We start from the raw sequence: 26,545 nt of genomic DNA on the forward strand, positions 1-26,545 counted from the left end.
GGCGGCGTGCCGCCGCACGGCCTCTCACGGGGGCTCTGGCGGGCCTGGGGACGGTGCGAAGGGCTTCGGCTGGCGCCGCGGCTTCCCCGAGGGTTTGGGCTCTCCCGGGCCCCTCAGGAGGCGGCCGTATCGGTGAGGCTGTGCAGAGAGTGGCAGGACAGGGGCCAAGTGCCTTCCTCCCCCTCTGCCCCAGGCGCCTCTCGGCTTCTTCGACTTATCCGTATAGCTTGCATACTCCTGAAACCGCCGTTACCGACCCTGCCCTCCTCTGCGGCTCGAGGATTATTTAAATGGCTCAGTCTGGGTCACGTCAGAGCTAGGAAACGTTTGATGGTCGTTGAAGGACATCGTAAATGGTGCCGTCTTTGTGGGTGTCTGCTCACAGAAATAGTTTCAAAGGGAGGACAGTTCTGCTGCTCGTTTGTTCAGGGTAGTTCCTCTTTTTTTTGCTTTTGTTAGAATCATACTTTCATTCAGTCATACAAACGAGGTATATTTGTCAGGGATGGGGCAGAGCATGCCAGTTTGCTCTTGAGTGCTTCTGTAAAGGGAGCCAGAAAAGTCCAGAAACAGGCTGGGTGGAGAGGCCTGATGCAGTTTAGGTTGTAAGGAATTCCTGCTCCATCTGGGTCTTAAGCCTCTGCAAACACACGTCTTGTTTTGGCATCAAACTCAGGTGGAGATTAAACCACAATGGCAGGAGAAAGGAGAAGTGGTGAAGGTCACTGTCAATGGTAATGTAGCATGTCCTGATGAGGAGCTTCTGTTTGTATTTATTTTTCAGTTTGCTTTCTGGGCAGTGATGTTTTGAGTTTTCTTGTTGGTCCATGTAACATGGTTTTTAACTTATATAACTTGTGTTTCTTTTCTGAAGTTGTAGTTCATGTGTTTCTAATGTCTAGATAATCTTAGACAAATACCTGAACAAAATCACTCCTAATATATGGTGTGTGGGAGGGAAGCGTGCACTGAATTTTAAACTTTATCGTCAGTCCTGATTTGGAAGGAAGACAGCTTCTGTTATCTGTAGGGCTACTTGGGCATTGCAGAAAAGTAGTCTTTAGTCACATAACTGAATTTGCTTGAAAAATTACGAGACTGGGAGTTATTTAGTAATGGTATGGGTCTTTGATTTTAGCAAGCTTGTGATTGGTTACGCTTTAGTGTGTAGGTATGGCTTATTTTTGTTTGTTTCAGGGAAGTCACGTTTTAGATGCTGTATAAAACTTTGATTTCTCAGAAAGTACTGAGTGCAGTTTTAGGGAATGGGACACCTGAAAACAGGTTTTCCTTTTTTTCCTATAAAATATTGGACAGATACTCTGCTTTTTAATACTTTAATAAGAGGTCTCCAATCTGACTTGCATTTCTAGGTACGTTTTAGTTATCAGCTAAGATGGATATCCGAGGTGCTGTAGATGCTGCTGTCCCAACAAACATCATTGCTGCTAAAGCTGCTGAAGTTCGGGCAAACAAAGTAAACTGGCAGTCGTATCTCCAGTAAGTAAAAACTTTCCACAATTTTTTTTTTTCCTCCCTTCTGAAGTGTTGGACTCGGTTACATTGGAACATGAGATTACAGTGAGGAACATTCTGTCTTGGTCCCATGAAAATAGTTGGAAAAAGTCTACATTAAATGGAAACGGTTGGGGAAAATTTGCTTATGACTTATTACCTTAGAAAGGGAACTCTACTTCTGTGAACTGATTGCGGTAATAACAAATAATGTAAGTTTGCACAAATGCGTGGTAAAACTGTCCATTTTTTTTCCTCCTTATTCAAACACCATTCTCAATTTTATCCTTATTGTGCGAGTATTGATGTAAGAAAAGTTTACAGTAAGAGCTCTCTTATATGTAGGTATGTTATCTCTATTGCTGAAGAGCCTTCTGTGTGAATACAAATTGTACGAGCAAAACTGGACTGGTAGTCCAGGAAAATAAGCTGTACCTCAACTAAAGGGAGAATAGTGCTGGAGAGCAATTGGAAAAAAGTAAATCGGGGAGTAGGCTGAAACAAATACTTCAATGTGTGGAGAGCTGTGCTGCCGTTTCAGATAAGCTCAGAGTTTACTTTGGAAGGTATATAGTGGCAGTGGGAGTAGCAAGAGAAGTATTGTCCAGAGAGCATATAAGGACAAGCTGAAGAAAATAGGTTTGTGCATGAGGTAGGGAACAGAGAGAAGAAACAAGACTTTTACTAGTCCTCTGTACTCTGAAGTGAAATGCAGGATTCTTGCATCCCTGCATTCCTCATGACAGGTACCTATGAAGAATATGGGCAAAGTGTAAATTAGTATTATCTCTTGAGGGTCCATGTATAATAGCAAATAACTTGAATGTTCGTTGCTTTGTAACTGAAGTAGCAGAAATCTTGATGATTCTAGAGGTACAAGCCATGCTGATGATGCTTTGTGATTATCAACGTTACACCGCTTTGCAAAAGATAGTTTTTTTTCAGATAGCTGTGATACATAAATATATGCTATATATTAAAATAAGGTTGCAAAACTGTACACATGCAAGCTGAGAAATGCTAACGTGGTAGAATCTCATTAATGACTACTTTGCCCTCTGCTATGTAGCTCAGTCTTGCCTATTCCATTCATTCAGTTGTGTTACTTTTTCTCTTTGTGATTGTGTATCTGCATGGTAAACTGGATTAAGGAACTGATCTGCTGAGGAAACTTCCTTTTTCTAGGCCTTTTTTTCAGATGTATCAGTTCCTTGTTCAGTTTACAGTGTGACATTACAGTGGCTTTGCAGGCGAAAGAACGATGTTGGTGTGGTAACTTGACAGTGGCAGCTACCAAGTATTTGTTAAACTATCTAAATGGCTTTTGCTTTATCTGATAGGAAGCATGTCCTGGGGAAGCCTGGGCAGCGGTTCCTGTGCTGTCCTAGTGGCAAGTGAACAGCTAGTTTGTAGTTATTCGGGATGAAAGTGGGAGTACAATTGTTCACTGTCAATCTAAGTGAATACAGGATAGTCTTTTTCACTGTGTCTCTAGTGGTTCAGACTATAAGGCTGGTGAGATTCATCTGTTGCTTTGTTAGTATAGGGGATGGTTCTGTTCGGCAAGGAGTTGTATTTTGAATACATATGTAGTATTAATTGCTTGACTGTGCTTTATGTGGTCTACCATTTATAATTTGCCTTCATTCTTGGGGTTCTCTGGTGCTGAATAAGGATAGGGGAGTTTTGTTTATTTATCTGTCAGCAAATTTCTGTGTAACTTCTTTTGACCAGGAGGCAGGGTTGATGGTTCTTTTTCAGATTCTAGATGTAGGATTTGACTTTGTTTTGTTCTGGAATCCATGAAAGAAGAATGTACTAGTTATTGCCTCTCTTCGATGGGTTAGCCAGGTTTTGGAGGCTACTGTAGTGCATCTGCCTAGTGTTTGTGATCCTGTTGTGAGACTGTTCAATGCCTGGTGCCCTCTGTCTGTCAATGACGGTGTGTCCTGTTTATTATTGCTCTGAAATAAACATAATCTTTGTGTCTTGTATTTACTGATAACAGCCTGGCTGTCTGGCTAAGGTAGCTTCAAGGATGAACTTAAGTGGTGACAGAGAAACTGTGGAGCATTGTGAAGATAACTGTAGTTCCATGGCTGAGGAGTTTGCTTGTCATTAGTTACTGGAAAATATCAGCAGAACTATTGGTGCTTCTAAAGAGGAAATAATGCTATATCTGTTTTTGGACATGTCCTTTTTACAATGGGCAGGTTTGGACGTGGTGGTGTCTTTGAGGATTTGTTGAAATCCTTTTGTTGTTAGTGCAGCTATATTGACTAATTTCTGGAATGAAGCACATTCTTAATGAGTGAAAACTGTTTGCTTCTGATGCATCTGTTAGAGGCGGGTCAGAGTGGTTTGTTCTGGTCTGTAGAGTAGAAGGAAGATGGGGTGCTGGTGATTTTGAAGGACATTTCTCTTGCTTTCTTTTGAGGTCCTGTTCTGGCAGTCTGTGCATTTAGTGTGGTAAGCTTGCATGTAAATATATGGAGGTGTACTTCAAGTCTTCAGATGTTTTCACATCAACTCAAGCATGACATAATAAATGTTCCTTAAACTATAGATACTATTTATATAGTTGGAGTCAAAGAACTTCACAAGAAATTCTGATGAAGGCGTTTTGTTTTGTGTGTTTTTTATTTTATTGTTTTTTTTTTAAATCTGGCTATGACAGTTGTATGTGTATAAAGATGCTTTAAAGATTGTGTCAGTTGCAACAGCATTGGAGTCTGGGTCACACACGAAGGCATTCTGAGGTTCTTTTCTGCTCTCTCTGTTCTTCAAGTGCAAAAGTAAAATGGCTTACTAATAATCGGTTAGACACTAGTAGCCTGACTTCTCTTGTAGAGTCACTCCAAGGTAAAGATTAACTGGCATATTGTTTATTCCATCTCTGAAGGTTATAACTGTAAACTAAATGTCAAACTATGCTAACACACAACTGCTGACTTTTGATGTTTTTTGTGTATATTGTTGGCACAAAAGTGAAATATTTAGGTATGACAACTGTACATATTACCAGTTTGCCACTGTGTTCACTGCTCACTTCAAAATTAGGCTGCGGAAAAAGGTTGGGTTTTTTTAATGCTAAAATTTATGCTTTCTTTGTGTTGAATTCCAGCTAGGGTCTGTGTCTGAGGGAGAAGACAGTAGCAAAACTTGGAACAGTGGAAGGTGATGTGTATGTCTACCTACCTTCTGGAAACGAAATGTGATTGAGGCCATTAGTTCTGTACAGACTTTCTTGCCTTTGGATCTTGAGACTTGTAGCAGTTTAAAAGTGTCAATGCGCTCTGCTAGTTGAAAATACAGATTTGCTGTTGTGTACTGTGTGGTTGCTTTCAGCATTTGCCTGAGGGCGTCAGCATGCCTTTGGAGGGTGCGTTAGCTTGCTTGAAGGAAGTTTGGTTTTGCTTTCTAAGGGTAGTAAATGAGTTCTGTGGGAAAGTGAACTCACTTCAGAGTTTAACTTGCATCTTACTGCACTCTGGGTTTTCTAGGTATACAGCATTTGACAATACTTCATATTTAATCAAGTGACGTACCTGACGGCTAATTTGTACTTGGCTTCCCATGTGTCTTCAAGTACTTATATGTTTGTGTGTTCTGATGTTAAAATATCTGTTTTAGTTTCCTGGGGGTGGGGGAACCTTCTAAAGTGGGTTAAATATCTTGGACTTTAAAGAAAATCTTATTTTAGAAGAAAGATAGAAATTTCCTAACTTATAGTGTGTGTGTTGGTTTTTTTTTTTTTTTTTTTAAGTTTGGTCCAGTCTTATAGAGTACCTTCAGCCTGTTTTGCTCTTTTAATTTTGTAACGTCAAAACTGTTGAGCAGTTGCATCAAATGAATGTCCTTTAGGCACATGCAAAGTATTGTAGATAACTGGATAACAGAAATTATGCCTTAACATGATGGCTTCATATTTGCTGCAGATATAGTCAAAAGTTGTGGTTTGTTTTTGTTTGTTGTTTTTTTTTTAAAAACAACACAACAAAACCCACCAAGATTAAAAAAACAAACCAAAAAAACCCTAACCTACAGAAAGACTTTTGTTAAATCAAACAAAAAAAGGAACAAGAGCTGCTGGAGGAAATGCATAATAAAAAGAACAAATCACAAGTTTCTGAATCATCTTGAGAGACCAAGAGATTTTAAAAATGGTGGTCTTACAAATTCTTACTCTCTAAATCTTACACAGCTTCAGTTTACTCTCCTGTAGCTAGTGCTCTCAAAGGCAGCCTTAGAGTCTCCAGCACAGAGCTTTAAAACATGGTTACAGGACTCCTGGTCTAAACCTGATATACCCAGACAGCTGAAGATCAGTCAAAGTGACTTTTATTTGTTGACTAAAGACTGTGTAGACACATACTGGCAAATAAGAAATTAAGTGGCTGTTAGGAAGAGGGATGGAGGGAAGCTTTGGTTACTTGCATTGTTTGCTTAAAGGTGCTGGGAAATTCCTGTCTCTCTGAAGAGAGGATGAGAAAAATGGGGTAATAGCATCATGGTAGCTGGTACCAGCTGTCTGAGGCTGCTCTTCATTTTTCATGTGTTTGGTTTTTTTTTTTTTTCCCAGTGGTTGCTAAGGTTTACTATATAATCAGTTATTTCAATTTTAAAATTAGATGAATGGAAATGAATACATTTGAAATTACTGAAACTATTAATCAGATGTATGAGATCCCTGATAAAATATTAACAACTTGTTTACAAAGCTGTCAAATCCCTTGAACTGTTTTGTATGGGTTGGAAAGTGTCTTTTTGAATGGCACTTACAAAGCAATAAAGAGTAAACCCTAACTTCTTTTCCTCTCAAGGCAACATCGATCCCCATACCTTTTTTTTCTTTTTTTTTCTTTCTTTTTTTCCTGTGGTCTAATGTAGGATCAAAGCAAAAGCTTGAAAGCTTTTTTCCTTGACAGTTGGCAAACCACTTCTAATAGCCTGGCTATAAAGAAGCATCTCTCTTCCTGGGCTGGGGCTTTTTCAAGCATTAAAGCTAAAAACTAAGGGTTCGCCTTAAGTCATCTTTGAAGTCCTTCCTAAATGGCAATACTCTTATAAAGTAACCAGATGAGCTGCTTGTTTATATCAATATCATCCCGAGTCCCTGTCTTGGCCAGCATTGATTGAAACATGAGAGGCTTCTAGTTACGGCTCATTAAGTCCAGTATTTGTCGGAAATGAATTGTCCTTATCTTTCAACAACTGCTCAAATTCATCCTTAATAGGCAAGAAAGAACACAAGTTAATCTAAAAGGCATGTGGTAGCAGCATGGTCATCATTGGCTAATTACTTTTTCGTCTATAATTAGGTAAGTTTTAATAGAAACTAGTTGAAGACTACCACTGGCTTTATGAATCTTCCATCTAGTAAGTCTTAGTGCCTTTACTGAGTGCATGTGAGGGTATTTCTTGCAAAGCAGCTAGAATATAGGTATGGTGCATGTGGCACTGGACTACTTGTGTTCTTTGCTTGAAAAGTAAATAGGTAAAAGATGGCTCTGTGATGAGGCCATTCTCAAGACATAACCATTTAAGTAAGAGGGAAGACAAGAACACATTGTGGGTCTTATTTATGTTTCTGTGTTTCAAGAATCCAGGTGAGCCAATTAAAAAACAAAAAAAAGCAAACATTTCCTGTAAGTTTACAAGGATTTTAATGGAACCTCTAGTCATAGAACATCTGGAAACTGACCCGGGACGTGGAAAAGATGGATTAAAAGAATCTGTGCTACACAGCTTTGCAAAGTGGAAGAGGCATTTGACTCAGTGGAAATGTAAGAGGAGATGAGTCTTGGAAATAACTGAAACGGAGCAATGTCTAATGCTTTCATCCCCTGTGACTTTTACATTGATGACGATGTGCACAATTTTCTTCTTTCCTGAAGCACTCCTGGTGTTAACTAGTAACGGTAGTCACCTATTAAAGTCTTGGGTATTTTCAGGAGTACTTGATTTAAAATTAGTTTTCTTACCTGAGGAGTACCTATTTTGACAAGTTTGTTATTTGTGATGGTAAGTTTTGTATTGTAACAAAAACCCAACATTTTGCCAGCTCTTCAGCTGAGTCAACAGCTTTCTGAAATAGCACTGATGATGGCAGTAACCCCTTCAATATTAAGTTAAAGAGAAGATCAGGTAGAGATCTGGTAGCTTATAGGTGTCCGCAGCAGTTTACTATATCGAGCCCCATTGCTATGTGTTTGGATGAGCTTCCATGCATATCAGTTTTTAAACTACCAGGAAAAGCTGAAATAGTGTAATTGGTGAAAGCTAAAAATACATTAGGAACCAAGTTCTCTGTACTCCTTAAAATTCTCTTCAGTGCTTATGGCAAACTTAAATAACAATTCATTTTATTTTTCAGCACTTATTTCAGGTTGGATTATTCATGTTATGTATTATAATTTTGGCATAATGTGCTAGCTGTGTGTATTTCAGTTCTTACAACTATTTCCACTGACTGTTGTGTTCGGCCTCTGGAAGTTTAAGAATTATTTAGCGAATGCTGTTGAGCAGAAGCGATGCATAGGGAAGGCTTTGGAGAGATTATTTTGTCATTAGTTTCAAATTCTTTGTACATGAGACCTTTTTCAGAAAGGAACTCTTTACATTTTACTGTGGGATATAGGATTGGTAAAACGATACTGTTGAGATATCAAGTTGAAGAAAGTAAGGTTTGTTTAGTGGGTTGACCTTGGCTGGCTGCCAGTCGCCCCCCAGGCTGCTCTATTACTCCTCCTCCATCAAAAGGACAGGGAAAGAAATATGACAAGGAAATCACTCACCAATTACCATCGTGGGCAAAACAGACTCTACTTGGGGAAATTAAATTAATTTATTGCCAATTAAACAGAGTAAGATAATGATAAATAAGAACAAACCTAAAAACTACTTTCCCCCCACCCCTCCCTTCTTCCCAGGCTCAGCTTCACTCCTGACTTCTCTATATCCTCACCCTGAGCGGTGCAGGGGTTGTGGTCAGTTCATAACACTTTTTCTGCTACTCCTTCCTTCTCATGCTCTTTTCCTGCTCCAGCACGGGGTTCTGCCTACAGGTTACGGTGCTTCATGAACTGCACCAGCATGGGTCCTTTCCCATGGGATACAGTCCTTCAGGAATGGACTGCTGCAGTATAGGTCCCCCCATGAGGTCACAGGTTCTGCAAGAAAACCTGCTCCAGTTTGGGCTCCTCCCCACGGGGTCACAGCTCCTGCCAGGAGCCTGCAGGGCTTTCCATGGGCTGCAGCTTCCTTCAAGGCATGCCTACCTGCTCCGGCATGGGGTCCTCCATGGGCTGCAGGTGGATATCTGTTCCACTGGGGACCTCCATGTACTGCAGGGGGACAGCCTGCCTCACCATAGCCTTCACCGTGGGCTGCAGGGGAATCTCTGCTCCAGTGCCTGGAGCACCTCCTCCCCCTCCTTCTTCACTGACCTTGGGGTCTGCAGGGTTGTTTCTCTCACACATTCTCACTCCTCTCTCCTGGCTGCTGTTGCACAGCAGTTTTTACCCCTTCTTAAATATGTTATCACAGAGGTGTTACCACTGTCATTGAGTGGCTCAGCTTTGGCCAGTGGCAGGTCTGTCCTGGAGCTGTCTGGAACTGGTTCTGTCCAACATGGGGGCCGCTTCTGCTGTCTTCTCATAGAAGCTGCCCCTGCAGCCCACCTGCTACCCAAGTCTTGCCATGTAAACTGTTCGTGTTCCTTATGGTTTCATATCTTGCTTTTCAGAGGGCAGATGATTTCAGGTGAAGACTGTGAATTTATTCAAAGATTTGAACAGAAAAGAAATCCAGAAGAAAAACAGGAGTTGTTGCAAACAGAAGGCAATCAAGTAACTTTCCTTTCTTTTAATAATCTAACTTTTGGGGAGGAGAATGGAAGGAAATTTTCATACTAACTCTTATTTTATTGTTGGCTGTACACAGTTAAGATGTTATGGAAGAGATATAAAACTTGCTATTATGATTCTTTTTTTTTTCTAGGTATAGGTTGGACATCCTTTTAAAAACCTATTAAATAATTATTAAATGTCATCTGACTGACTCTGTTGTGGGACAAGCCAGCTCAAGTCTTTCCTCATCCCAGTTTACTTAATCATGCACACTTGTACTTGAGTCACTTTTTTTTGAGCTTTTTTCCTTGTAGTTTATTGATGAGAGCTACTGCCAGTGAGATTTCTGCTTAGCTAGCTGAACAATGATGATGTAGTTCCAGCAGTAGAGCCCACTGACTACTAAGGTGGTTTCCGTTGTTTAAACACAGGTGTCATTTTAGGCACTGTAAGATATGAGGTGTCTGCATTGGACAGAGCTGATATAAGACTGCTAGGTGACCCATGCTCTTTGGCTTGTGGAGTCTAGGCAAGATGCCCAAAGACACTTTAATGATGTTTCAAGCAGTAGAATCTCAGCCCTGAAGCCTGAGGTTCTACCAGACAATGTCGGACATCAAGCAGATTGGGTGAGGCAGGGCGAAGAGTAGGAGACGCACTCAAGGCACAAAACTTTCCAGCCTGTTTTTCTACTTTAATTTTAGGTTGTTCTGTTCCACCCCCCTCCCACTCCCCCAGTTGTATTGTGTGACTACTATGTAATAGACCATAATTTGCATAGCGACAAAAGCATATATGGTCCACATTATATGCCGCTATATAATAACAGTGTAGCAGTTCGGAGTTCCATTTTTCTTTCAGTTTTAGTTGAATGTGGTGAAGGGGAAGGAGGAAGTGTGAAAAGTAGTGTTGTGACTTTTCCAGCCTATTATATCTGTTCCTGAAACTGTAGAGTTGAGTTGTTCAGGAGGCAGAAAACAGCTCAAATATGAATAAAGATTTGTCTACAAGGTATAGGAGGTGAACAAGTAGGAATGACCTGTCTTCCCCCCTCCATTCAAGTTGCTGAAACTGTCTTATACTGCGTCTAAGTTTGTTGCCGTTTTGTCAGTTTACTTGATTCTTCTCCTCACTGCCATAAAAAAAGGCGCTGATGGAGATTTTTTCATCAGTCTTTCAACAAAGCAGCTTGCTGACTTTCACTAGTGAGTACTTGTTATTTCATTTGAAAGCCATAAAACAATTTGTAAAAGGTAACGATCAATGTGACAGAAAATTTTCTTTGTAATATAATGTCAAATGTATTAATCTCTTATTGCAATTGAATAAGATGTTGGGATGCTCAATGCTTATGTAAGACTTAACTGTGAATTAATAAGGTCCTGTTTTATATTATCAAAAGGAATGACGATAATTGCTAATATTAATTTTAATGTCTCTTATTTTTCTAGTGTGCTAAAACATTTATAAACTTGATGACTCATATCTCCAAGGAACAGACGGTTCAGTACATTCTGACTATGGTTGATGATATGCTGCAAGTAGGTCAATAACCTGTCTTATTTTTAAGTCTTTAAATGCATGCTTGAATGTTTTCTTTACCTAATTCAGGTCTCTTCAGGTCTTTGTCATACTGTATTAAAAATATTCTTTTAAATTATCAGACCTTGTCTTCAGAAGTTAAATGTTAGGACTAAAGTTATATGGGTAACTTAGTCTTGTATATAAATGTTCATATTCTGGAAATAACACATACCTGTATGCTTGTCTGTTGGCTCTCAACCATGTTTGATGGAAAACTTGGATGTTAAGGGATGATTTGTGACCTCAGCCCTTTCCTGTTGTGTAGATAGGATATGACTTCTAACTTGAAGTTGTTGAAGCTTTTCCTACGAAGGTGTTAATTTGGCCACCCTCTCTAAGAAGGTGTAGTTTCTGCAGCTTCAGGTTTCCAATATAAGTTAGACTGTTTAGGACAATATGTTCTGAAATTCTCCATGGTTTAATTATAAAACAGGAACTTCTGATTCAATGAAATATGTAGCTCCGTGTAGCTAAGGGATACAGTGACTTGTAAGAGTAGGCTATTAAATTTGGTGTCAGGACTGCTGTGCTGACCTGGGCAAATCAAGAGGAGACTTTATTCAATCAGATAATCCTGCTTTTGCATTTGTTTGCTCTCTGGTAGACTACGAGAAAGTGGTTGGAGTGATGATGTCACAAGATGGGTTGAGTTGTGCAAGGTTTTCTCCTGGTATTCACATAGAACATCTGGCTGTTTGACAGTTTCTCTTTTGCTGTTTTATGTTATATTTAATACAAGGTTACAGTGAAATGTGTCTAGGGGTAACTTAATGGTTTAGGGAATTGCCATAGGAGGTGAACCATGTGAGTTCTAATTCCAGCTCTGAATATTCAGTATTGTCAACAGGCAAGTTGAAAAGTGTGAACCTCTCCACAGTACATATAACATGGGGATTATTGTGTTCTTTCAGGTGCCTGTCTGCACATTAGAGCCCTGAGTGAGTGCCCTGACTGCTAGAATAATAGCTGGTGGTGGCAGTTTATTCATAGAATAATAGAATTCTTTAGGTTGGAAAAGATGTTTAAGGTTATCAAGCCCATTAACCTAGCACTGACAAGTCCACCACTAAACCATGTTCTCAAGCACCACATCTACCAGTCTTTTAAATACCTCCAGGGATGGAGACTCAACCACTTCCCTGGGCAGCCTGTTCCAGTGCCTGACTACCCTTTCAGGGAAGTAGTTTTTCCTAATATCTAACCTAAACCTCCCCTGGTGCAACTTGAGGCCATTTCCTCTCGTCCTGTCATTTGTTACTTGGGAGAAGAGACTGACCCCCACCTCGCTACAACCTCCTTTCAGGTAGTTGTAGAGAGCGGTAAGGTCTCCCCTGAGCCTCCTTTTCTCCAGACTAAACAATCCCAGCTCCCTCAGCTGCTCCTCATAAGACTTGTGCTCTAGACCCTAATCATGGCCATCTTCGTGCCCATCTGCAGATTTGTCACTCTGACAAATCTTTAGATTTACTTTTTCTCAAGTGTGACACAAACATCAAGAAGCAGAGAAGACAAAAGGGACCCTCAGTGTCATTTGTTGATTAGGACACTGAGTTAGGAGTACCTTGTTTTGGTTTATGCATTTGATGACAAACTTTATCTTAGTGTGCAAGAACTCTATTATGGCTACTTTCGTGAGGAATGGGTCTGGTTTTCTGTGTGAAACGTGTCAGTGGACACAGGAATAATCTTTTCATTTGCCCTTCTTTGGAACTTTTATGAGTGTTAGTAGGTCTTGTTTTGCTTACGTGCTTTGACATTAGCACATAGCCTATAGCTGCGATATGTGATAGCCGCTATCATCTCCTGTGCTGTGGAATTAATACCCCACAGGTAAAGGCTTTCACTGGCCCACTCTTGAACAATTGCATTAGTTCTAGGTGGTGACAGAAAGTAGTTTTGAGTAATCTCTTATTTGCCGTACTGGTTCTGTCATATGTGTCTAGATGAACATGTTTTCTTGACTTTATGGTCATGCACTGACATTTCTGTGTTCAAGGCCTTACCCTGCCACAGAAGTGACATATGTGGAATTATTAATGTTAAACATAATGACTTTTAAATTGTCCAGGCTTTATAGTGGTACAGGAGAATAGAGATGTTGGTGCACAGTATATATTTGCTTTTGTTTGACATTGGATGCCTTCTTCACTTTAGAAATTCTGCTCCAGTGTCTGAAAGGCTGCACTGGCTTTTGGAATGCTGTGTGTGACTTCATTATTCGGGGATGTCTTGCTGCTGACAAAGAGGGCTTGTGTACAGGCATCTGCACGGCATCATCCCAGGGCTTCCTAACCTTCCATGCCTCCACTAGGCAAGGCTGAAACAGGATTTCTATTTTCTTTTGGTCATGTTCAGATGGTAGAACATGCTGTCAGTGATGCCTTATGGCCTTACATAAGATTCTTGTCAGAAAGCAGCATATTGGCTGTGACTATGAGTTTAGTGCAGGGTCTCTGCAGACTGCATGGACAGAAGAATCCACAATAGTGGACATGAAGTCTCCTGTCTTTACCCAAGTAGTCTTAATTCAGTACATGCAAAGATCTTAAGCGAGAAATTGTTCAAGGACATGGCCTGTCACGGTGCTACTGACTCTTTCAGTAAAATTGTTTTGAGCAAGGATGTTCACTGCAGTTTCATGAGATAAACAAATAGTATTCGAAAGCTACCTTTGATAGCTGAAACTTCTAGAAACTATTGTAGGTAACAGTATCCAGCTTTTGTCTTTGTTGATAATGACTGTCTGTGGTTCTTCTATTATCTTTCTATGCTTTTCTTCTGAGGTTGTAAAAATGATGTGTGTTTTGAGCACAGCAGAAGCCTACCTGTGTGTCTAGGATTGTTCCAGCAGTTCTATGTGCGGGTTTGAACATTGTTCTAAGAAAGATTTCCTTTGGAGGCTGCCAGAAGCAAAATTAATGTGGTGATTGCCTTATAAGAATATCACCCTGCTGCTTATTTCTGGAGTGTTAGCATACTGGAATCTCTGAGGAAACATTTCTTATTCTATTCATACGATAAATATTTGGAACAATTTCTCCAGATTAGTGACCCCGTCACACTGCACAGGCTGCTACATGTGAAACCTTTAAGAACCTGCACTGTATTTGGTGCAGGTAGCAGTACCACCCAAGTGAGCTTCATTATGCTTCTTCAGAAATGACAGATGCTAAATTATTCAACTGTTGAGGTGAGAGCTTCAGGATTTCCATTTTATCAGTGTAGTCAGTAGCTGCCTAGGAAGGTGCAGCACTACATATTTCAGGGCCGTAGGCAGTTCTCCACTCCTTCATTCCTCTCTTTACCCTGCGCCTTAACAGCAAACCAGACTAGTTTTCTGACTGACAGCATGTTGAAGTTATTTCAGCTTTTCTGCTTCCAGACCTGTCTGTCTCCTCTTCAGTTATGTTGTAAACTGAACTCATTGATCTAGTTATTTTTGATCTTTTTAGCTAGACTCTGTGTAGCACAAGTGTAGATGCTAACAGTGATTTATTTGATTGAACTGCCATTTTTCATCAAGCTACCCCTCACAGAGTGGAGGCTCTCCACCAAGGCGCTGTGTTCCTGAGATCTTACTTGGTTTTTTAATTCATAGGTTGAACAACAAATTTTGAGATGATTTTTGAGTGCTTTTTGACACATGCCATATAGAACATTAATCACTGTAAGGGTTATGACTGTCAGGTAACTAGTGACACCTGACCTTCCCCAGTCAGTGACCAGGACAGCAATTTGCAGCCCATGTGGTACAGTAACTTTGATACTTTCAATGAAGGATTGGTTGCGACTCTGATGCTTAGTAAGATGCCAGTGTTTGGATCATGGATACATTCAGGTCATCTTGTGCTTAATGGATTGTATTCCAACGAGCAGGCTTGCCTAGCTGATTCTTGGTCCATAGAGTTAATAATAGGGTGCTGAATTGGTGGAGGAAAGGCCTTCAGCTAGGGGAGTTTGAAAATTAAATTCATTGGGTGATGGAGACTGAGACACTGTTCTCATGTGAGTTTCCCAATTACAGTGTTTCAAACAGTATTGCCTTCCTTGATAGGAGTTGTATACTTCCGTTGCAATAGCTTGACTTCAATGGGGAGACACTCTTTAGAGTGAAAGCTTAGTATCCACTAGGCTAGAAAGTATATGGAAATGCTGGGGAAAAGTAAGAATCCAGGTATTTGATTTTCTGGAAGACTGTCTATATTCTACGCTATTAGGAAATAGCAGAGCTCCTCTTTCTCCTTCAGGTTTGCATGACCTCTTCTCTGGTCTGCTTTAGGGAGAACCATAATAGCTGCTTTTCATGGTAGTTATTAGGTGAAATGCTTGAAGAAACTGTGCACGGTGCCCAGGTTCAGGTACTTGTGGTTTCTGGTGGTTCAGTCTAGAAGGACTGGAGAACAGAATTCTGGTGGCTGTGTCCTCTCCTAGGCATGCAGGTTGCCTGAGATAACAGCTGAACCAGTTGCAGCCTCATCTGGGAGAGAAGAGCTCGCTCCCCATTGAGAGGAACGGAGAGGCAGGACTAGCTTACGTCTCCGAAGTTTCACTTGTAGCACGTGCAGCCAAGCTGAACAACAGGCTTTTGTGTGGAAGTAGCAATACGTGGAAAACTTTGTATGGACCTTATTCAAGCATAATTGATTGGATGAAGAGTAGTGTTCCTCTGGAAAATGACAGTATTTAGCTAGTCTCTCACTTCTCTCATTCTGCTTGCTTGATCAAAAGGGTACATCCATTTTTACTCAAGCAGTGTTGGAGTACTGAGATATAACTAGGGTTTCAAAGTTTGTTTCTCCCTGCCCCAAATCTCTAACCTTAATATTGGAGTGCTGAAATGAACCGTATCCACAAGCAACTGCCAAACTGAAAAATTTCCATGGGCTGTTACAAGCCAGGATACACTGTGATAATGTATGCCAACGTAACAAGGATCAAACAACTGCCTTATGTTGAATGCTTTTACAAGTCTCTCATTTTTTCCCCTCTCCCAATTTTTACAGGAAAATCATCAGCGTGTTTGTATCTTCTTTGATTATGCAAAACGTGGTAAAAACACTGCATGGTCCTATTTTCTGCCGATGTTGAATCGACAAGATCTTTTCACTGTGCATATGGTAAGTTTTAAATGAACCTGTCTCTGAAGAGGGTAGAGAAAAATGCTGGTTTTATTTTTCTTTAGGAGATTCTGGAGTTTGAAGCTAAACTACTGCCTCGACTGGAAGATTTCCTCTTGCAGTCTAGATGAGTCATTCTTAATACAAGCTTCGCTTGACCACACTTTAGAAAGAAAAGTTACATTGTTTATTGACATTATTTTTTCTGGGAGGTTAGAGCAGGTTTTAAAAGCTCAGAAGAGCAAGGATTTTGGAATTAATTAAGCACAGTGAGACATAGCTAGAAAAATAACTTTTGTCACAACTGTCAGTCAATGCTCCTTGTGCTGTACAAATATTAGAATTTAAGTTCTCATCCTGTGAAATGGAAACACCTTTACCTTGATGTACCTTGTTCTCCCATATGCTCAAATTACTATAATGCCGCTTGAAATCTGCTTAAAATGGTTTGTAAGCATACTGGGGAAGAAATAATGTCTGCTGGTGTGGTGGGTTGACCCCGGCTGACAGGAAAGCTCCCACCCAGTTACTTGCACAGTCCCCCACAGTGCAACTGGGAAGAGAATCGGGAGGGCAGAAGCAAGAAAACTGTGGATCAAGATAAAGACAGTTTAATCAGTGAAGGGGAAAAAAGGTAGGGGAGGCGGAACCCAAAACAAATCCAACAAAAAGAAGTGATGCAAAAGCAATCACACAACACCAGCAGACTGAGGCCAGCCAGTATATTTCTTTGGTCAGCTGTCCTGGCTGTGTCCCCTCCCAGCCTACTCACTGGAAGTGTAGAGTAAGAAACAGAGAAGTCCGTGATGTGCAAGCAATGCTGAGCAACAACTAAAACATCGGTATGTTATCAACACTCTTTTGGTCACCAGTCTAAACCACAGCATCGTATGGGCTGCTATGAAGAAAACTAAGTCCATCCCAGCCAAGCCCAGTGCATCCACATGCATTGTATGGTATCTACTGTGCTTTGAGCCACTGGGTGCTGCTGGTATGTATGGAGTAACTTTTCTGTGATTCTTAATATTCTTCTGTCATCTGTGGTGAGAACTGGCCATTTCATCTCAGCAGTTTTTTTTTTTTCCTTGTGGGGGAAAAATATGGTTGTATTACTGTAAATTCCTAATGGAGACCATAGTTTCCACCAATAAAACTTTGTAATATGGCTTGAAGAGGGAGAAAACTGTATGGGTATGTGAATTGTTCTTCGCTGCATATGTTTATGCTGGCATGGTATGGTAGAATCAAGTCGGTGTCTCAAACTACAAAACCACATACCTGGCCTGCGTTATGCTGTGGTGGCAGTACTGGTGCAAGGAATTCCAGGCAGGTCATGCTGTTTGCCCTTAGGTGTGGCCAGTGCAACTGTGTTTGGGGCTGTGCGGTGACTTGAACAGTGAGCTGGCCTGTTTTCAAGAAAAATGTCAGGCATGATTTTTTTTTTTTTTAATCTGCCTGATTCACTGCATGGCTGTGGAATCAGGTTACTTGGTGCAGCTGAGGGAGGAAGCTGTTGGGATTTTTTGGTTGGTGGTGTTTTTTTGGTTTGGGGTTTTTGTATTGCTGCTGAAGACCCATCTTGCAAAACTGCAGTCCGAGCAAACTCGGACAATATTGACTTCTCAAGTGTGCAGGTAAAGTGTAATTTTTAGACCCTTGCAGTGCAAACTAATCAGTCTCCCTAGAATGGTGGCTTTCAAATGTATAATATAGAAATTCCTATGCTCAGTATTTCTCTGCTCACAGATGTGTTATTCAGATATTGTTTTCTTTAGGTACTGCAAAAATATACAAATAACTTTAGAAGTCACAGAGAACCTCATGTAATGTGAATCCACTTTAAAACACAAAGTTTGCTATCTTATTGTGCCTCTTTGCATATATTTTTTTAAACCACATGAATGTTTTCCAAACAAAGTTTTAAGTTTGTGTTGTTTTTGTTGTTCCCCCCCACCCCATGCACACTGGGAGACTTTTGCTGCCACATCATTGTATCTATGTAGACAGATGAAAATACTTGTTCTCTCTGTTCTCTGTTATATATATTCTTGTGCCATAGGCATAAGGAAAATTTGTAACCTGACTACATTTTTACTCCTTAACTTCATTCTTGAATTGTACCTTCCCTTTTGGTTTTCTACTCTTCTTTTTCTGGGCTTGAAACTTTGTCCTTCTTGAAGATGACTTGTGCCAGTTTAAGTACAGAAAACTTTAATACTTTGCAATCATTTGTTTTGGCATATGCTGTAGTTGCTTAAAGTAAGCCTGCTCATGTATGTGTTAGACCATTAAGTGTCTTACTGTTAGATTTCTGACTGTAATAGTGTCCTACAGCAGTAGCCCATTGATAGCTCACCCCCTTTATGAGTTCTTTGTTGGTGTCTTGTGAACTTCATCAGAGACAGGTGTCTGATAATACTGAAAATATACCAGTTACTAGGAAGTAGAAGCAGCAGAAAGCTGAGGAAACATAATTACTAGGCACAGAGTCCCCTACATGGAAAACAGGTAGATTTCTGTAAGGGGCCATCTCTTACCTAAACTTCGTTTCCAGAGCTTATATGACTTTCCAGTGAATCCTGAAATTGCTGCATTTGAAAAATCTGTTTATTGCTTTCTCTTTCAGGCAGCAAGAATTATTGCCAAACTGGCTGCATGGGGGAGGGAACTTATGGAAGGCAGTGACTTGAATTACTATTTCAACTGGATTAAAACTCAGCTCAGTTCACAGGTAAAAAGCTACTTCTGTTTAAACGTTACAGTGACTTTGGAAACTTTTTTTCAAGAACATGAATGGATAGATGTGCAAACAGGAGGTGGTTTTTTTTTTCTTTAAATAAAATTTTAGTTTTATTTTTAAAGCTAAATATCCTTTCTTGAAACACATACTTTTTAGTTTAATATTCTATATTTTCTACTCCAGTCCTTGAAATTTAAATTAAAAATAAAAAAATAAGGCTTTTTGCCTTTTCTGTTGGTAAATGTTTATTTTCTTCTGGACACTGAGAGAGCATATTATAAGGGGGTTTTGTCTCCATGTCTTGTTTGTTTCTCAGAGCTTTTTGCTAGGCAGAAAAATCACACGGCAGCAGGAGTGAATATCAAAACTTTCTTCCAGTTTACTGTAGTACAAAGCTTTTATTTTTAGTCCTGTCACTTGAAACTAAGTAAATCCTGACTTACTTGGACAGTATTTGTATGCCATTAGCTCAGTATGAACTGCTTACTGCTGGCTTCTCTTTCAAAGATTAATTGTTCTCCTTTGTGTTCATTTTTGGAGAATTTTCCCTTTAATCCTTATCAAAACCCAATGATTTGTCATTCTGTTGTAGCAGAAGTAGATTCTGGAGAGCAGAGAAACATTCAGTAGCTTTAATAAGGGTGTATTTTTTCATAGTTTTCCAGGCTGGGCTTATTAAAAATGAGTTTTATTTTTACTCTTGAATGAGAATCTTAAAGTTGGAATTTCTTTTAGAAGGATTCAAGAGAATGGTTTTCACATTCTAAGATAAAGATGGATGAAAGTCTTGAGTAAATCCACACTTAAATTAAAAAAAAAAAAAAAGAAAAGAAAAAAAATTAAATCTCCATACACCAGGATCAGCCCCAGGCATATTCTTCTAGATGTGATGGTTGTGTGGGGAAACAAATACAATATATTATCATAATATATTAAGCAGAAAAAGCATCTACTAGATTGTTCATCTTTTCTTTTTGTGACTAAAGTGATGGGAGAATTGAAAGAAACTTGGTAACAACTGTTCTGTAAGGGTGAAGGACAGCTCTGATTTTTAAACTTTTTTTTTTTTTGCTAGAAACTACGTGGTACAGGGGGTTCTGTGGAAACAGGAGCAGTCTCCACAAGTGATGTGAGTATATCTTTGAAATCTGTCAATTTGCAATTTTGGGCAGGTGATACCCATTCCTTAGATGAAGGTGCAGAGAGCTGTTCTGGTGTTAGTAACAGAAAGTATTTGGGATCAGAACTGTACAACAACAGAGTGCCAGGTGATGGCGCCAAGAAACAAAAGTATTTTTAAAACACAGAAAACGCTGGCAGTGGAAGTATGTATTTTACAAGTTGGTTTGGGTTGTTAAAAATGTAGATATATCTAGCATCCTCTTTGTTAAAACTTTAAAAAATGATATGCAATTAATATTTGAACAATACTTTCTGTTTAGCACTGAACTGTCTGACTTGTAGAAGTAACCTGAGCCTAATAAGCTTTTGGCTCTTGTAATGTGCAGAACTTAGAAAAGGCACATCAGATATTGAAGCTAACATTGTCCCTCAAACCTCTGTAGCATGAAATTACAAGAGTGCTTTCAAAGCTGTAAGCTTTTCATATGTGAATAGCCTGTATTCAGGGGAAAATGGATTGTCCTTTTCTCATCAGTATTTATACCGAATTTCATGTAGCTATAATGGCTGTTGAGCTTGAAGATGAACTGCAGCAGTATAGCAAACACAAGTGATCATCATAACTGGATTTTCTATTTTGTTGTGGCACAACAAGGCAGTTTATCATAGCTTTTGAATGTGGAGTAGGATTCGGTTTGCTCTTTTGTTCCTTTTGCAACCTGAAAGTGTTCACGGTTTTTCAGAAGATGTAAATATGAACCTGGAATTTGTTTCTCTTCTAAATGTACCATCGCTTTAAAGCATTAGCTTCCTGTAGATAAAAGCCTCTTAAATTACCACCTGACCAGGGTTTAAAATAAAAAAGATGAAAGACTGTTATGCATGACCATGGATAGGGGGTAAAATTAAGGCCTGAGCATAGAAGTTGAAGTATTTCAGTATGTCATGTGCAGTTCTGTGTGCCATACTGTTAGGTTTTGTTAGGTTGACAGCCCTCTGTCCTAGAGCCTTAAACGAGTAAATAGTTCTAGAGCACACAACACTGCTTGTTATGGAGCTGTGAGCTCTTCTAACTGGCTTAGAAACCTGTATTTATTGTAATGTGGCACTGCATGGATGTACCATACTACTGCAGGGTCTCAAAGCAGCAGAACTGATAGTGCAAATATGTTCTAGGTTAATTAAGTTGGGTAAGTATTGTCTTCACTTCATTAGTGTTTTGATTTCAGATCTAGCTTGTGCAGGATTTCCAAGTGGGTCCTGACTAATTTATTTCAGAGTAAATTGGAGATGCAGTTGTAACATTTTACACAGGAAATGAGGGCTGGTATCTATTACAACATTTCCATTATAATAGTGTTGGAAGAGAATGCTTTTATGACAGACTCTTTAAAAAAAAAAAGACTTCAAGTTCAGTAGTACACAGGTTGGTGATACAGTTAAATTAATCTGTTACTTTGGGGCGGGAGGGCTGTCTGTGTGTTTATAGCTGTTTTATTTGCATGGTGTGTGAGAGTGAATACTGACCCAGGGAAATGAATGTTCTGTATGATGATTTGAGCCTAGATGTTCAGATTCAGTTTTTTACATAAAGGTCTTAATCACTGGTGAGAGACCCAGAATGAATTCATCTTTATTTTAAATTCTGTTTATTGTCTCTTCTCTTTCCTCTTTGTATGGGATTGCCTAACTTCTTCACTCCATTAAATGTTTGAAAGGTTTGACTTTGTATTATGTATGTGATCTACCATAAAACTTTCAAGACACTTAGTGAAGAAAAAGGCTTATAGGAAAAAAAACCCCAACATTTTATTAGTAGCATATGTGAGTATTAGTGAAGATAATGCCAGAAGCTGAGCAAGAAGAGAGAAAAAAATGCCACTTCTGTTCTACCTTGGGATCTTTCTCTTGCTGTAGTGGGAGGGACAGTGGGTTGACCAAAACCCCATTTTTGAACTGTAGCCCATCTTATGTGTTACTGCATAGAAAATACAGGCTTTTAGAGGTGAAAAGCTGTTTAATGATTCTGGTTTTGACCATTCACATAGGAGTCTGAATGAAAATAGAATTCAGTGATGCATCTCTCAGCGTTTTCCTGATGGGAAAATTTTAGTCTTATTATTCTTTTCTTAGCACAGTATATTGTGTTAAGCTTTTAATGAAAAGAAGAAAAAATTAAAATGCAAAGCTAAACTTTGAGGATGATTTTGCATACTTGTTTTTCTAATGGTATTTTTTTGTATAAATATACATCTCATTATGATAAGCATGGTACTTCCTGTGTGGCACACGCGTAGGAAAATACACAGTTGTAATGACACCACTGCTGTTTTGAGGTGGAGAATGGGAGTGGGAAGAACTTGAGTTCAAGATTCCTTTTTCTACAATGACCTCTAGCAAACTTCAAGCTTGGTAACCAGTTTGCTGATTTATTTCCCAAAGTTTGCTCAATGCAATAACAGTTGATTCTGTGGATGAAAGGGCTCTGGCACTATAATCAAACAGAAGACAGCCTTCATTCTGATACTGAAAGAAGGCATGTTCAAATGGGATATAAAAATCTGTTATGGTAATGTAAAATGGTGTCACTTGCATAACACTTCTTTCCTATTCAAAACTCTTCTCCATTTATATTTTGCTTCCCACCTGTTCTTGTGAGTTGTTTTTTTTTTTTTTTAAATAGGGGGATGTAAAGCATTGTAAGAGTGAGCCTGTTTAATGTGGAATTGTCACTGAAGAAATGTGTGTTGAAGTATGCCAGTAAAGCCTAGTTTGGAAAACTGAACTTCAGCACTTACTACCTAACTCTTCTTACAAGAAGTGATGTGTTCTTCTTTTCACCAGAGTTCCCAGTATGTACAATGTGTGGCTGGATGTCTGCAGCTGATGCTTAGGGTCAATGAATATCGCTTTGCGTGGGTAGAAGCAGATGGAGTAAATTGGTAAGCATTTATTTCAATTTATATGCATATACTTGCACTAACAATAGCACGTTCCCCAGTGACCTCTTGGAGTAGAGCTCTCTTGCAAAAGACAGCTGCTCTGTTTGAAAACAAATAGGTTTTGTACTCAAACAATAGAGTCAAATAGACAAATGAAACTTGCAGATATAGGTACCAATGTTGAGCCGTTAATGCTACTTTACTCTTCATGAAAAACTGCTTAAATAAATCTGAAGGGGAATACAGCCATTTTTCTTCAGCTGAAGATGATTTTTTTTTTTAATTTAATAGAACAAGGACTAACAAAATGAGTTTCTGCTAATCTTCCTTGTCTTTCAGTTTGGAGTTGTTCAGTCTGAAAATATTAGTGAAAGGAGAAACACGCTCTAGAGCTAAGCTCAAATTTTTTTTTTCCACATATGGCTTCAAGTAGGTCATTCTTTTATCCAGATTCTCTTCATAAACAGCTCTGCATGAGGCTAGGATGTTGTCACTCATCTTATTTAAAAAATGCTTGTCTGTAAATAATTCTTCTGCCGTGCGTGCCTCTATTGGGGATTGTGGCTATACAATTTTCACTTTAAGAAAAAATACCCTTGTACTCTGAAATGGAGAAAAGTCAAAGTTGCCGGTGAAGTGAAAGTTCAAAAGATGTTTGCGTGTGTCAAGGTGACGCTATTGAAACAAACTTTTGCTCCAAGGAAGCTTTTTAATAAACTGTTAAAGCATTACAATAAGCCTGTGTTTCAACAAGTTTAAATTTGTCTTAATTTTGATAGCAATGATGTTGAAACTAGTTGGGGTTTTTTGGTTTTTTTTTGTTTGTTTGTTTTTAAATTAGGTTAGCTTTTTTGGAATGGACCTGTAAATTGCATATTAAATTTTCAAAACTTCAGCTGAACAAAGCTGCTGCATGATTTCTTCTTGGAGATCTTGTGATATTATTTCTTCTCTAGCAGTGCTTTGTATGTCTGTGGTGTGTTGTATCTATAAGCTGTTTTCTGAGAACTCACTTGTTAAATAATGACTACTTCAGCTAGTTTCAGACACTCCTGTGGAGAAATACAGTTAAGGAAACAAGTTCAATTTATGTAGATATTGTTCTGTCTGTTTACTCCTTCTCTTTCTTAACTCCAAAGAGTAGCTATGCATTTCTATAGAATGACAAATTATGCTCTAAACATGTCAGTAGAAAAAGAGTCTTGGTGAAACTGAAGATGGATACAGTACCACATCAGTTCGCATGGGAACAGGTGCTTAGTAAGGCTAAGGAGGAAATAACTATATCTTTAAAAGATGGCTTTCTGAACAAGCTGCTTGTACAATGATAAATACTGCTGCAGGACACTGTGAAGCGTGTGTTGTGTACTCATCCTAAGCAGCTCTTTCCAATAAGTTCTTGTTAACCATTTCTTTTAATGTTTCAGGGTGGAGCAATGCAATCTATGCAGTCATTATTTAAAAATTAAATGTGTACTATGTTAATTTTTCAGTATCATGGGGGTCTTGAGCAACAAATGTGGCTTCCAGCTCCAGTATCAGATGATTTTCTGTGTGTGGCTGCTGGCATTTAGCCCTCAAATGTGTGAATATCTCCGTCGGTATAATATTGTTCCAGTGCTGTCGGATATTCTGCAGGAATCTGTCAAAGAGAAAGTAACTAGAATCATCCTTGCAGCATTTCGGGTAAGTGTCTGTTGACTGCAATTGTGCTGCACTTCTCTCTCAAACGAGTAGGTCTCAGACGTTGCTGATGCACAACTGTTTCTGCTAGACCATATCAGTAAATTGGATTGAAAGCTTAATTCTTTTTTTTTTTTTTTGTGAGCTGAGTTTTGCTGCAGGTAATAGACATGCTATTACAAGTAGTAGATGTCTGCTCTTCAATGTCCTCTTAAAATAAGGTTGAGTAAAAAAACCCATGTTAACACAGGCACTAGTGATTACCCTTCTTTAGCTCAAGATTCTGTTTTCTACTGGCTTCAGTGTAAAACACTGTGGTTACTAATACCTGATAAATTTTGCCTTATGAAGCTTTACTTAAAAGAAGTATTATTTGAAACACACGTATGTTTGTCCAACTGACTGACTTAGAAATTATTTTTATATACTAGTCCAAAAGTCTTTCCTTGGTGGCTCTTTCAAGATGAATGAGGATATCCGTTTAAAAGTGATTAGTTGACTTATTGTGCCCACATTACCTGAAAAACACTGGTCCTATTTAAGATAATTTGGAATAACTGAGCACCGAGACTCGATATTTTTGTTGTGAGAATACCAGTTTGTGTTCATGGATGCTAACTGTGCATGTGCACATAGTTTTACGTGCATGCTTGTCAAGTGTCTTGTATGTAACAAAGGAATGCTATAACAACTTGTAATCCTGTTTTAAAACAGGACTTGTATCCTGAGTAGGAGATGTAGGTCTTAGAAACTATTTGTTTGCCTCGGTGTTGATTGTGGTCTAGTAGTAGGTTTTGCAAACAAATTAGGATAGGGAGAGAGGAATTGTTGCTTACTGACTTGCTGATCAGCAATAATGAGCTGTGTGAAGACGCTTACTCTGTGACTTAAATGGTCTCTCTAGCCAAAAGCATCTGCCACTTTGAAAAATTTCTGGATAAGGTAGATCATAAGAATATGCTATTTATCCTGTCAAAGGAGGTCAGTGGTGTGAGGTATTCAGTAGGGGCTATTCTTACTATATAGACCTCAATAGATGTTCTAGTGTTCTTTAGGATCTTAATATTAGGATTAAGCGGGGATTTTTAGCAAGACAGCTTGGGGGGAAAAAAAATGTTTAGGGGCTCAGCAGTCTATATTCAACTTCCTCCAATTCTGAGGTCATAAAAAGTAGGAGAAATAATTGCTAGTTCTTAGATTTAGTGTGTTTTGCAAGAGGAGACAAAAATGGAGGCAAGTTCTTTTAATAAACAAAGACTAAAAGAATAAGATGGTTCTGTTACAGGCTTTGGGGAAATTAATTTAGCTGTTTTTTTCCTCCAATATTAAAGACTAGTGTTGGCATGAAAATGAGATTAGAAACTGGCAGCCAGGAAATAATAGGTTAGAAATTAGACATCAGAGCTGTGAGTTCTGAAGCAAAATTAAAATAGGTAGCAGAGGCAAAATAGCCCTTTTCCTGTGTGAAAGGCCACAGTATCAGTTTATAGGTAAAAAAAAAAAAAAATAGGTGAATTGCATAAAGTACTAGGCTTGATGATTCCCCAAATCATCCATGCTGCCTGTGCATTACTGAAGGTATGCCATGAGTCTTGACAACTGGCATACATCTTCTCTACTGCTTGGTTTCTCCTAATTTGACCTCAGTCACCTCTTTGGCAAGTTAATTGCCTAAAGTATGTAATTGTAACGTAACTTTTTTATATAAAGCAACAGGTATTGGGTACTTCTGTCTACTTTGAATCAATGACTGACTTTCTTTACCTATTAAAATGGTTTTTTTTTCCCTTATTTTTCATACTTTTATGTCTGTTTCCTACCTGTAACTCATTTTGTACCTTAAGGGTTTTTTTTTTTAATCACGGAGTAGTTTACTGATCCATTCTATTTAGTAATTTGTTCCTGTTTGTACTTTCCTAACATATCCTTTCAATTCCACTATAAAAAGCTTGAATATCTCACTGTGGTATGAGACAGCTGCTAATATTTGGA

The 26,545-nt window shown here is 39.0% G+C and overlaps 1 protein-coding gene across 3 annotated transcripts in view; it reads left to right on the top strand.

Annotated features, from left to right (window-relative positions):
* The window catches only part of ATP6V1H (ATPase H+ transporting V1 subunit H), a 52,631-nt gene that overhangs the window by 261 nt on the left and 25,825 nt on the right, over positions 1–26,545 (top strand). For 2 of the 3 annotated variants that reach the window (XM_087753351.1, XM_087753343.1), the window contains exons 2-9: positions 1,374–1,500; positions 9,263–9,365; positions 10,817–10,906; positions 15,953–16,066; positions 18,693–18,797; positions 19,882–19,935; positions 22,773–22,870; positions 24,364–24,556. In XM_087753351.1, the coding sequence (XP_087609477.1) occupies positions 1,397–1,500; positions 9,263–9,365; positions 10,817–10,906; positions 15,953–16,066; positions 18,693–18,797; positions 19,882–19,935; positions 22,773–22,870; positions 24,364–24,556 (861 nt within the window). In that variant the 5' untranslated portion in view covers positions 1,374–1,396. Of the gene's footprint in view, positions 1–1,373; positions 1,501–9,262; positions 9,366–10,816; positions 10,907–15,952; positions 16,067–18,692; positions 18,798–19,881; positions 19,936–22,772; positions 22,871–24,363; positions 24,557–26,545 lie in introns of those variants that run through there. The other variant, XM_087753359.1, reaches the window with a different exon arrangement.

This window comes from Nipponia nippon, unplaced genomic scaffold (assembly GCF_047370975.1).
Source record: "Nipponia nippon isolate SJK-2023a ecotype South Korea unplaced genomic scaffold, ASM4737097v1 scaffold_1, whole genome shotgun sequence".
NCBI classification, from domain to species: domain Eukaryota; kingdom Metazoa; phylum Chordata; class Aves; order Pelecaniformes; family Threskiornithidae; genus Nipponia; species Nipponia nippon.